At 38.4% G+C, this 13485-nt stretch overlaps 1 protein-coding gene across 2 annotated transcripts in view; it reads left to right on the top strand.

The window, feature by feature from the left end:
• The first annotated feature begins 2173 nt into the window (after positions 1–2173).
• dnajc17 (DnaJ (Hsp40) homolog, subfamily C, member 17) overlaps positions 2174–13485 on the top strand; it is a 37806-nt gene continuing 26494 nt past the window's right edge. For both annotated transcript variants that reach the window (XR_009784292.1, XM_061744497.1), the window contains exons 1-7: positions 2174–2411; positions 8252–8321; positions 10112–10170; positions 10266–10353; positions 10577–10653; positions 11285–11402; positions 12059–12108. Coding sequence is in view for 1 of the 2 variants with exons in the window: in XM_061744497.1 (XP_061600481.1) it covers positions 2331–2411; positions 8252–8321; positions 10112–10170; positions 10266–10353; positions 10577–10653; positions 11285–11402; positions 12059–12108 (543 nt within the window). In the remaining variant the exon portion in view is untranslated. The remainder of the gene's footprint in view (positions 2412–8251; positions 8322–10111; positions 10171–10265; positions 10354–10576; positions 10654–11284; positions 11403–12058; positions 12109–13485) is intronic.

Below are 13485 nucleotides of genomic sequence, written 5' to 3'. Positions count from 1 at the left end.
CGGGACGCAACATTTTTTTCTCAAATAAAGGACAATTCCGTATTTTACGGGACGGGTGGCAACCCTAGCAATAACATGTGCAATATCTGTGAGTCTTTTCTTACCCTTTCCCTGCATGTGTGTGTTGAGTGTACTGCTGCTGCACGCGAATTTCCCCATTGAGGGAGAAATAAAGGATAATCTTATCTTATCTTATAAAAGCTGTCTCTGAATCGTGTATCTTCTACCAGATGGCAGAGTGGTGAATATATTGTAACTGGGATACCATACTTTTTACGATTCTGTATTCATTTTCCCATCACCAAAAAGAAACTCAATCCATAGACAAGGGTGTACTTGTTGTCAATAATAAGCATGCCAGGTTACTTCAAAGCATTACCTGGCAGTTGGTGTTGTGGGTCCTTGTAGGGGATGTCCAGGACGTCTCCTCCTGGCTGAAATGCATTATAAAATGCAATTGGCGTCATATTTACCATATTCAGTACATTAGTTTGTAATGTAAACAATTTTCTTTTGTAAATATCAGTGATTATTGGTTGTTTTACAGCATTAATCTATTTCTCTAATAAAATGTTCCTCCTCTAATTAAGTATAAGATTTAAACTGTTAACTAAATCTAAAGTAGAAGTGTCTGATTTTCTAAATCTGAAAAATCCCCATACAGCAGGTAACACTGACATCTTCAGAAACTTCCATAGGTTAAAACCAAATTCATTGTTTTTGGCAACAAAATGATAAATGCTCCAATAAACCTAATCATCAATAACATACAATTAGAACAAACAAACATTGATGAAAAACTCACATGGATTAATGCATTAATACCTTAAAAAGAAAATTATCTGAAACAATAGCAATATTATATAAAATGAAAGGTATTATAAATAAAAGATCATTACAAACACTATACAGATCCATACTACTCCCATACCTTACTTATTGTGTGGAAGTGTGGGGGAATACGTATAAATCAATAATTCAACCCATCTATATTTTACAAAAAAAAAGCAACAAGAATTGTAAACTTGGCTGACTATCTTGCATCAACAAACCCACTTTTCATTCAAAACAATACACTTACATTGCAAGATATAGTTAATCTGAACACCACTGTAATAATGTATAAGGTTTATAATAATTTACTTCCGGGATGCATGCAGGAACTGTTCAAGCCAAGAGAGGGCAAACAAAACAGCAATGTTTAAGACAACAACAGTAAGAACAAATACAAAGGGCAGATGTATATCCGTTTTAGAAGTAAAACTGTGGAACTCATTAGACAACGACCTCAAATTAGCAAACTCAATAAAAGCATACAAGATATTATTCAAAGCAAAGGCAATGGACACATAGGAGCACAATAAGCAAAGAGAAGAATGTACACATGCATGAGATGAAATGACAACCTAAATTCTTTAGCATCTTTTCACTTTCTGTTTTCAGAGCTATCATTATTATTATTATCATTATTATTACTATTACTCTTATTACAGCTATTATTATTATTATTATTATTATTATTATTATTATTATTATTATTATTATTATTATTATTATTATTATTTTGTGTAACCTCATGATACATCATTTGTTCTTTTTGTATATTCTATTATGTTAGAAGGTGGGCAAGATAAGCGGTCAAAATAATCACAATGTTGACCAAAGAAAAACCTGTGGATGTTTTTTATCTTGTTTGTTGATTGTTATGCTTGTGACTGAAATAAATATTAACTAACTAACTAACTACCTAACTAACTAACTAAGTTCTACACTGTTACTCTTACGCCTTAAGTCTAATTTTTCTTAATTATGCCTTTGTCCATCTTTTTTTCTTCTTCTCCTCTTTACTTTTCATGTTTAGTTTTTTTTTTCATGTAAAGTGCCTTGAAAAAGCTTGTTGCTGAAATGTGTTTCACAAATAACGCTGCTCCAGTAGATGGCGCTGTAGGCGAGGTAATGTAAGAAAGACCATAGCCAGATTAAGCTGGTTGCTATGGCTCATATAGAAATACATAAAAATGTATATCCATGATGGTTCCTAGCTGGCGTTGTTTTACTAGGGCTTGGTGCTACTCATAAATATACATACTGAAGCTACTGAATGATGTATATCTATAGCTGAAGAGAAGTAATAATAAAAACTGCATTTCCCAGGATGCAAAGCGCATCCTGGTTGAAAGGTCAAAAACGTCAAACGCATGCTGCCGTCAACTTGGAATAACAACAATATCTTCAGAAATTAGCCGCACGTTAATATTTGAAAAGCGGCAGCGCAAAGAGTTACACATACATTAATTAAAAGCGGTGTTTTATAGGTTTCTGTTGCAGAAATGTCTGGAAAAGCCAAGGAAATCCTAAAAATTGACTTGTACGGTTTACTCGGTATTGAGATCAATGCAACAACAAAACAGGTACGTAAGTTATCTATTTGTTAACATCAGCTGCAGTGGTTAGAAAATAATTTTGCTATTTTTAACAGGGCTAATTTTAAGTATAAAAGCTGGTATACGAGGACAATGTTCTTGAGGAGAATGCTTTGGTGGCATGTTGCTAACGATGTTTGTGCTAATCTTTTCGTCTGTGTGATTAAAATTACAAAATCTTACGTGTCTTTTGTAGGTTGAGAAAGATATAATGTAAATGACACAAAAAAACAAATGTCTCCTAAATAAACCAAGGTAATTTAATTCCAACGACATTGGACACAAACCAGTCATGCTGTAGGCTAAGTTGTGAACAGATCGTTGTAGTACGTCGAAACGACCACTAGGTGGAGCCGTTGGTCCAACATAAGAATAACATCCCATTCCTTTGGAAAGAGCTGTCTGTCTGTCTGTCTGTCTGTCTGTCTGTCTGTCTGTCTGTCTGTCTGTCTGTCTGTCTGTCTGTCTGTGTCTAATGTGTGTATATGTATGTATGTATGTATGTATGTGTATATATATATATATATATATATATATTAGGGATGGGCGGTATGGACTAAAAAATGTATCACGATAATTTCTGGCATTTATCCCGATAACGATAAAAATGACGATTTAAAAAAAAAAAAAAAAAAAAAAAAACCAATTCAACTCCACCTTTTTAACTATAAATCTATCACCACATTCAGTCTTTGGAGCCCCCAAATCACTGCTGTAAAATAATACTAAATGCTACTAAACTACACCAATTAAATTGAATTAATAAAAATTAAGTTAGTACACCTGTACTGCAAAACTGTAATGACTCCTCGCTCTCAGATCCGCCTTCCGCCATGTTTGTTACACAAAAACGTAATAAACGGGAATCTTTCCTTCCTTCCTTCCTTCCTTCCTTCCTTCCTTCCTTCCTTCCTTCCTTCCTTCCTTCCTTCCTTCCTTCCTTCCTTCCTTCCTTCCTTCAAGATGACAAATTCTTATTGTGGGGAATTTTTTTGACGGTATATCGTAAACGGTAAAATATCGCCCATTCCTAATATATATATATATATATATATTAGGTCAAACGATTCATTTTTTTAATCGCATGTTGTCCATAGTTAACTGGCGATTAATCGCATAATAACGCACATTTATTCACACATTTTTTTGCTGTTCAAAATTACCTTAAGCTATTTTTATGTTTTTAATACTGTTAACAACATGAGAAAGGGCAAATATGCTTGCTTTATGCCAATGTTTATTCAACTTTCCACAAAAAAAGCTTTTGACCCCAATGTAACATTCCTTCATAAATACAAACACAATGTACAGTAGTCCCCAACTTTACACTTGTAAAGACTAAGATTCCTTGTTTTTGTGAACCATATGCATCACAAACAAAGTTGAATAAACGTTTGACTCGTCGTTTGACAGCCCTAATATATATATAAATAATTATTCCCCGTCATTTACTAAATACTATGTTTATTCACCTCTGAAAAGAAGAAACAGAGGTTCACACTACTGGTGTTTGGAATTTCATAGATATGCAGTCAACTATGGTAAAGTAACTTTTTCATTTACATTTTTATATATATATATATATATATATATATATGTATATATGTATATGTATATGTACCGTATGTATGTATAATTCAAATTTCCAGCCCAGATGCTGTTATGTCTATTATGTCTCCAATCTGGCCTTGTTCCTACGACCACCTCTCCTTTCAGAATCCACTTGGTCTTAAGGGAAAATAAAATTACTGCCAAAGTGAGGGAAGAAGTTAATTTCTTAATTGGATTTCAAAGTACTCTTTTCCCCAGAGGATTATCCCAGAGGAAGTAAGCGGTTGTGGCTTGGACAGAATTGAGACTCCAAGACAGAGAAGGCTGATTCTGTGAGGTCTGTTGATGGTTGAGAGAGAGAGCCTGTTTGTGTGTGTGTGCGTGTTGCATTAAATCTGGGGGTGCTTCAAAATCAATCAGTTGTGCGAAGACAAATGTCATCAAATGGACCACTTATCCCAGTTGTTTGGCCTGTTGCATATCATCACGTTTAGGGATGCTGTTTATCACAGGGAAAGTGAAGAAGCTCATCCCAGAGCCTGTTTATGTGGGCTTTGCCACCGCTTGTAAAACATTATATTCATGTATTGTTTTTGTATTTTGTATACAATATGTCCTCCTGCTTCTATTAAACCTGCTTCTCTATCATTATAACTGCAATTGACCATTCCTTGTGCTTGGCTGGATGGGAAGTTCTGGGGAAACTAACATGTCAGGAGTTATAATTTAATGTCTGTGGATGACTGGGTTTTGTTTTATGGTAGTGCTAAGGGAAGCTTTTGCTGAGGGCTACCCACCAGAGTTGTACCTACCACAGATTGCGCCGTAAACAATTTCAACAGCCAAGACCACACAAAATGTCTTGTGGTTTATTCAGCTACTCAAATTTTAATTTACCTAATGTGACTGCATTACGTAGCGATAATATGCCTGTGTGGTTTATTTCCAGACAGAGCATTATACTGTAGTAGCTATTAACAAACAGTCTTTCTCAATGATCAGATACATCCTTGAGGGTTTCCTTAGTAATATCAGGTTTATTAGGATCATTGCGTCATCAAACCTTTCTTTTCCTTTTCCCAGAGCTTTCATTTTCAAGCAGCACTGCAGACACCATTCATGCTCATTACCTTATAGTTTATAATGTTAGGTAAACCACAAAAAAATGATGCAATGTAACCAGCCCTAAAAAACCCCAAACAAAAACAAGAAAAAAACCTTATTACAGTAAGTTTACAGTCATAATTTTGTCAAGACAATTGTGTGAAATAATCTTGCACCAATCTTGACATGTTTTCCCACAATTTGATGTATCATCTGTTTGAATGGATAGTAATTAGCCCAGGCAGGAGAGCCTGTGGAGGACTTTACTGTGGCTGTACCCGGACAGCTGGTTGTAAGGAAAGAGTTAAGAAAAGAGGACAAGATGTGAGCATGCTGGTAGATATCATTCCCACCTTTCACAAAAGAAAGTGTGGGAATTGGTAGAATTTATCTCCAATCAGTTTATAAACACTTTCAATTGCTTATGAGCACAAGGTTCAACTGATCAGACAAGACTCCATTCATCTGTAGTAACGTTGAGATAGTTTTGAAACTAATCCTCCATTGATCCCCAGTGATGGAATTCAAGTAATGGTATTTCTGTTTGTCTGGCGACAAACTGCTCATAGTGAGACCGGATCTTTGACCCCTTATGACTTTCTCAGCGGCACTAAACAAGTAATATTTGACCTCAGATGCACCATGAGACTACAAACCCGGACTCTGGTGCCATATTTTCTGATTCTTTCACAGTCTGGTAGAAAAGGTCCAGAAGATAAAGACTGAATGTGTCACCCCCTTCTAAATGTTTTACTTGGTTTATCCATAATCCTGTTTTGTTTTCTTTTTAATTGGGTTATGACAGAAAAATGGAGTTCCTAGGGCACAGAAAGCATAGACGCTGTAACAGGAGCAAAGATTTTCCACCTGTGTCCTCTACTAGAAAGACTCATCAGTGCTAACACCCACATACCTGTTTGTTTTGAACTTCTGTAATCGGCTCATTGTTGATGACAACTGGTCTGTAGCAATGTGTCGAAAACGCCTCAGTCTTTTTTGGAGGATTGTTTTGTGTTTAACAGTTTGAGTCCTTGTTTGTGTAGTCAGTCATTTATAGTGGCCTGAGGAGCTTTTACACACATGTGGGGCACATGTTCTAGTTCTGACCTGTGGTGGTCAATTTGTCAGGAATAGGAGATCCTGTTTAGTTTTTCTTTTTTTTTTTTCTCTATATGTGATTTTTCCTAAAGATCATAGTGCCCTGGTGTAAGCGAACAGATATACTTCTATAAGAGGATACATCTCTGTCTAAGTAGTCTTGCCTTGTTAGCATTCTAGTCTGGACCAAACCTCGAATATAAATCGTGATATCAAGAAGAAGGATTGGAGCTGGAGAGTGAAAAGGAAAAGAGAGGATGCAGATATAGAGAAATGGAATACTTCCCTGACAGAAAGAGGCTTGAATTTTGTCAGAGACAGATGATTATCTACACTGTGGCAAATTAATATGAGCAGAGACAAAATCTAAAATGACACTAAGTATAGTTTTCAAAATATGTAGCTTATCAAACCATGAAGACATGTTTATCTTGTCAAGTGGCAGCAGGTACTGAGGAACATGAAATTAAATCCTATTTATCTTCAAGGTCAACACTGTCAGACTGAAATCATTATGTATTTTTCTATTTATCCATGAGGCATTTTTGTTCAAATTACATTCATGTAACATACACCCCCACCTCACTCATTTGTATTATTACACTCTAAACATGTACGTACAGTATCACAATAAAGATCTTCTAAAAAGCATTAACTGCACGAACAAAGAAAGTTATTTGGATTTTATTATTTTGTATCTTGGCTAGGAAATAGAGCTGGCTGTTGTAAATGTGTCGCAGTTACTGAGACGTATAAGACAGGAGGGGTTGCCACTCAGCACACAGAGGCTTATGCGCTTGTTTTTCTTGCTTTATTGTTCTAGTTGACCATAAAAAAAAAAAAAAACATACGTACCTAACTCCAGTTCACATCCTTACGTATAAGTGTATCTGTGGGAAGGTTTTGCGTGACAACCAGAAAGATAAAATATCCCTTAGTGATGTCTAGTTTTTTGCATGGAATTAAATTGCCATTTACCTTTTGGTTCTTTAATTACAAGAAAACGGAATGTAATTTAGATAAAAGAAAGGGTTTGCAATATTTAGGAGCTGTTTGAGCTGGAATAAACTCCCCTGGTATCAGGAGGCTCATCAGAGTCGTGTCATCATGCAGATGTTTAGTGCTGGTAAATTAGAAGGGGCATAATGCCATGGAGACTCACTCCAGTGGTTGTTTGAAAGGCTGCACCCTGAGGAATTACACCCTTTTGCTTAGTTAAGTTTCCCCAGAGGTATTTATTTACCCCCCCCCCCTGCTGTAAAGGCATCTTCGTGTGCATTGGCATGCAATGTGAAGATAGATTTCTGCTACACGACTTACTGGGAAAACAGCGAATATTCCAGAAGACAAGTGCAAATGTTTCCCAGACGTGAAGAAAAGTGCTCTCACTTTTTGTGGCCGATGGCGTACTGGCAGGAGATTGATTTACACAAAAACTAGATGCGTGAAAACACGCAAAGCACAGGAATGTCTGATTGAGACTGATGAAAAAAATCCATGTCAGCCTGGAAGTTTATTATAAGCTGTGATACATGGGAGATTTATGCAGCGCCTCTTTAGTGTGCAGAGTCTGCAATATATACAAGCACACATGTTTAAAACTTTGCCATGATTACATTAATGGCTGCAGTTTGCGTGTTTACACGTTACTTAAGCATTTATTTTGTTGCATCCTGATTTAACATAGTATCTCTAAACTGGCAGCGGTCCTGAGGATGGTTTGGATAATTTTCTGTTCGGTCTACGCTGTAGTGATTCATGTGGAACGCACATGAATCAGAGGATCAGCTCAGGTGTTATTTGATCCAAACAATTTGACTCCAGACTTTTATTAAAATGCACAGACCAAATGGAGTCATTCTATGTTGGATTATTACCATCTTTGTCATTATTTCAGCTAGGCCATCATTTTTTTTGATACAAATATTGGATTTCTGGGCCTAAGAAGCCAAAATAAAGATAACTGATACAGCAAGTAGGAATTTCACAAGAGCATTGATTTATTCTCTGTGTCCAAATCAGCAATCCACTTAAATAATTCAAGTTTTTTTCATGTTCCTCCATATCCCAACCAGATCAAGAAAGCTTATAGACAGAAGGCCTTGACATGCCACCCTGACAAGAACCCAGACAACCCAAAAGCGGGTAAGTGACTTGATTATATTTGTTTAATTCTGTTTCTTTCTTTTCACCTGTTGTGGTGCAGAATAATTTGGAAAGACGGGACAAAAATGAATGCTCCGCAGTTGCATTTTTCAATCGGTCCATATCCCTTGGCTGTATCAAAAGGCTTAACCAACCAAGACAGTTTCTCCGACTTGCTTTCTAGCTGGACATCAATAGGACCAACATTCTTCTGCAGCTTCTTGTCAACCAACATGCCACCAACCAGGCAGGAAAAATTCAAAAGATCTTTCTTTGGAAATGGGGATAAAAGCACCTTGGAGAAAAGGCTTGTCATAAGGTATATTTTATAGTGAGGTTCGTGTGGTTACTGGATGGTTCAGACGATTTGTGATTATGTCAGGAAAAAAACTGGGAAATTGGTAGTTATGATGTTGAGGGGGATAATACCAAAGCAGGGGGTCGGTTTCCCAGAAATGGAAAAGAAGTGGTTTGGAGGGCCTCAACGCTTGAACCCGCACATAGACAGGCTTGGTCTGCATCGCACGAGAGCAGAACAACTCCTGGGACCGGCTGCTCCTCCAGGGGGAGGTTGTATGCATGAGCGAGGTGACTGAGGGGTCAGGATTCTTCACTGACTGAAGATACCCCCTACTCTCCCTCATTTATACCTCACATATTGTGACACCCTGAGCTGCCTTGTGGGCATAACAGCACCCCTTCCCTCCCTGAGTTGGGTTGCAGTCGAGCCCATTATATCCGTTAGGGTAACCTGAGCGCGTCTGCTGGCAGCGTGATCTCCAGAGCCTTCTGTTGGTGTGTACTGCCAGTCCCCACAGAGAGTAACAGTATCAGTCTGTTAGGCCTCCATAAGTGAATGATTAAGCTTGGCTAGGTGTGTGCGCGTGTGTGCGTGTGTGTGCGTGTGTGTGCGTGTGTGCGTGTGTGCGTGCGTGTGTGTGTGCGTGCGTGCGTGCGTGAGATATGACAGCTAGAGCAGTGGTGTTTACTTCAGTGGCCCTTAATGGAAGTTGAATGGCGAGAAGCCAAAGCAATCCACATCACCGGGAGAAACAGGTTTCGTGAGACTTACTGAAAAGTTTAAGGCATTGAATGTCTCAATTTAGCCCTTTACACACAGTGGTCACGCCATAGCTACGCGAGTAAACAATCCAAAAAACTGCCTAGCTGTTACCACCTCCCAGGGCCAAACACTAGGGTGCAACTAAGACCGTGCCACCTCAGGGCGGCTCGCCAACAAGCCGGAATATTGATGCTTAAAGGAGCTTGAGGCCGGATTGTGGAAAGATTTATGAAAAAAATCCGTATACATTTTAAGTTTTCTAGTAATAATGTCAGATGAAGCGTTCCAAACCCAAAAGAATGAGCCCTCTAGTGTATCTCTCCTTTGCCTTGAACAGGCTGAGTGCTGCAAAATGTGCTGCAATTCGGTCCCGAATTTCCCGCGCTGGGCTGTGGATGTGACGTCACATGACGCTGCATGCGCGTTCTCCCCGTTCTCCCGTGCCGGCTTCACTGTTGGCTGCAGTACCCCCAACGGCCGTCGTGGTGAAGGGTGGCGCTAGAGAGTCTCATTTCTTAAAAGGAGCCTCAAGCTCCTTTAAATCTCCGTCATTTACCTTTATATCATATATCTTAAAATAAAGTAAATAATAATAATAAAATAAATAAAATAAAGTAAAAGGTTTGTCATATATATTTTTCTTCTTATAAGTTTGTATTTGGTTCCATGTTTATTCAGCAGCTGAATTCTCTGCATCTTTCATCTCTTTTGTTTTTTTCCCTCCAAGCTGAACTCTTCCACCAGTTGTCCCAGGCTCTTGAGGTGCTGTCGGACGCTGCTGCAAGGGTAAGACCAAGACAGTATTTTTAACCTTTTAAAATATCCTAAAATTTCAGCCACATTGCCAGCAAATTTAATTTGATGGCCTATTCTGTTTGCAGGCTGCCTACGACAAGATCTGTGCTGCTAAGAAACAAGCAGAAGAAAGAAATAGGAAACTTGATGACAAGAGGAAGAAAATTAAACTTGGTGAGTCACTTTCCAAATCCACATCCAGGCTGCACAATTTGCTTAGCTACTGGTATTTGTTGTTGTTTATGGAAATGTTTATTATATTAAAATTAGTTTTTGAGAGACTGGGTGAACGTGGATTTACAGTATCACATCAAAGACTGCTCCTAAGAAAAAAATTAACTTAATTCAATATGAGATGTAAGGAGTGTGTGTGTAAGCATTTGCGTTGTCGTGACAGACTTGGAGGCCAGAGAACGACGGGCAGAAGCTCAGAGCCAGGAGGAGGTGCAGATCACTAGAACACTTGAAGAAGAGGTGAGAATATTTATAGACATTACATCAGTGGCAGTACTTCATCAAATATTGCAGAGAACAAGAAACAACAATAGATACCGGTAAATAAAAATTTCACCATCATCTAGGACTCAGCTGTGACTTGGAAACAAAGTGTTCATGTCCATCCAGGAAAGTCTGAAACACAAGCAGGTGCTTTTATTCTGTTTTTCAGCAAAGACATAGTTCTGATGGGGCTGAAATCTTTCAAAAACCCTGATTTGGGATCAAATAATTTATTTGAAGGAACTTTTTAGGATCAATATTTCATGTTTATCACTAAACCCACGGGTTTAGTGATATGACTTTGCTCAGAATAAAAGTGATAAATGGAAGTTGTGTTTGTGTGCTTCCATGGTGAGTCCTGTTCTCTTAATGTGATTTAATACCTACATTTTGGGTTTGTGTGCTTTGCTCAGAGGAGGTAATCGATAGTATGCATCGTTTTATTTTCTGTCTACATGAAGACGTTATTGCCTAAATTGACGAAATATGATGGCTTCAACATGGAGTAATAGATCACATATATATTGTACCAAAATAGTGTGTTTTGCAAAATCTGCAGGGATACATGTGAACATTACAGTATTTTATGCATCTCTGTTTCTGGAAGATTGCCCGCTTAAGAGAAGAAGGATCCAGACAGCTTGAAGAAGAGCAGAGACTCATCAGAGAGCAGATCCAGAGAGAAAGAGAAGGGCAACAACAGACGGGAGACTACGCTCAGAGAAGTACATCTGCTTAAAGGATTCTGCCACCAACAATTGCTGCCAGTTTAGGTTAACCAGACAATTTCAGCATAGCCATGCTCTGCCACGATAAATCCCGTTTTGATTCATTTAAGTCTTTTTACGGCTCTGAAAGCCCTTTTGAGTGAGCCTCCCTCTTTCCCAGCCATCGTAATGTCAGCCCGGCCACAGCAGCAACGAGGCACCCTGTGGTTCACCAAAACTTATTCAAGTAATGGACAATAACAATAACCGAACTTGTATGAGAAGGGATCTAATATTAGTTTCTTGGCAGTATGGCAAACTTTGCAGAGTGGAATGTCGAGCACCAAGCACGGCACAAATAACTGTCAGTCAAACTTTCACATCTTGGTATATTTGTTGTAAAAGGCAATGCACTCTTACGGAGTTGTATACTTGACCCCCATTTTTCCTGGCTGAACAATTACTCACTCATAGTCGGCACTTATTCTGAGCCTCTTACATTTGCACGCACTCAACCATCCTATGTTCAGGGCTCTGTCCGGAAAACACGCGACCAACATTTTAAAATTGTGCCTATGTGCTCTTGACACTCTTGAGTAACACGTTTTAAAACAACAGTTGTTTCTTTGTCTGTTCACTTCACTTTCTTAACTCCCCCAATGCTTTTTTCTCAGACTCGGGAGTGGAGAGATGTTCCAAGAGCAATGCCACCCCCAAATTGAAGGTAAGTCTCACAACTAGGAGCTTTTATTTAGCAAGTTAAACTGGTCGTCAAGGAGGTTAGGGTGCAGGCTGCAGTTGGACAGGAAACGGGGGTGTCACAGTATTATTAAGCAAGACGGTTCCATCTGAGTGAAAGTCGTAACAAAATCTCAGTGGGAATGTCGTACGACCCCTAGCCATTTGTGATTCATTATTTGGAGACCGCATAGAGTCACAGTGCTGAGCACGTGCGTTGTTCTAATGCCCATTTCTCCAGAGTAGGCGCAATATCGTCGGGAGACCAGTATCTATGCCAAGAGAAGGCTTATTATATTTCCTCCTGGAAACGGCCGGATCTGCCTGTATTAGCTGACACAGGGGATGTTAGCTAATGTGTTTATACATTAAATCTGGTTTAAAATTTGATAGCCATCTAGTGTAGCAGTGTAGTCCCTGACGTTTGTGTATTCAGCTATGAAAACAAACAGCAGCCAGACTGTCAGTTGCATGGACATGGGAAGGTTATGACATAGCTCTATCTCAGAGACTCCCGAGTTTATTTCACTATCAAGACAAAAAATACTTGTGCAGATTTTCCATTTTCACTTAATTCTGTAGCCTGAAGTCTACAACAACTATGTCCAAAAAAAAAAGAGTAATTTAGAAGGAGCACGAAAGGTTAGATCTGTCTTGGGATGTTGCGTTAAAAAATATGAACTTTCATCATGACTTGCTTTAAAATTCTTATTTATTGAAGGCAATTAGGCCTTGAAGTAATTTTCAGCCACTTGCCAGTTGGATTGTTCCCAGTACTATTTGTCTGATTTGAACATTCATTCTAACTGTGATCAAACACAGCAGCGTGCCAGTGTTGTGGGCTGAAACCCTAGACATCACATCACACAATTACTTGAAGATTACTCGGAAGATTAATGAGTAATACGGTTATCAGTGGGCAGAGTAAACTGCCGTTGGAAGGGGGGTGTGCATTTTTAACAGTAATTGTTGGTCAAAGATGCTATGTAGGCTTGAAAATTCCCAGAAATCCTGTTTCTCTGACAGTGAACAGAATGCTGGAGCTGAACCAACACATCGTGCTTGCCATTCATTATGCTACTCTCAACAGTTGCAGCAAAGTTGGCTAGATTCTGCTGTGGTTTGTACATGGATATTATAAATGACTCAGTATTTCATCGTAGGGAGTTTGGGAACTCACGTCAACATTTAGTGATAGTACTGGAAGCAAACAAAAAAGAATTTGATTGATTATTTTGCCTAATGTGAGGTAACCGTCATGCTGAAAGCAAGTGTATAGTCATTTATGTAAAATATGTAGAAAATCAATAGAATATGGATATTTAACAAGTTCTATGTAAAGATGCATTTGCATCACTTAAAG

The sequence above is a fragment of the Cololabis saira genome, chromosome 16, assembly GCF_033807715.1.
Source record: "Cololabis saira isolate AMF1-May2022 chromosome 16, fColSai1.1, whole genome shotgun sequence".
Lineage (NCBI taxonomy): Eukaryota > Metazoa > Chordata > Actinopteri > Beloniformes > Belonidae > Cololabis > Cololabis saira.
Note: the sequence above shows the minus strand (reverse complement) of the source record. Positions and strands in the feature narration are given on the sequence as shown.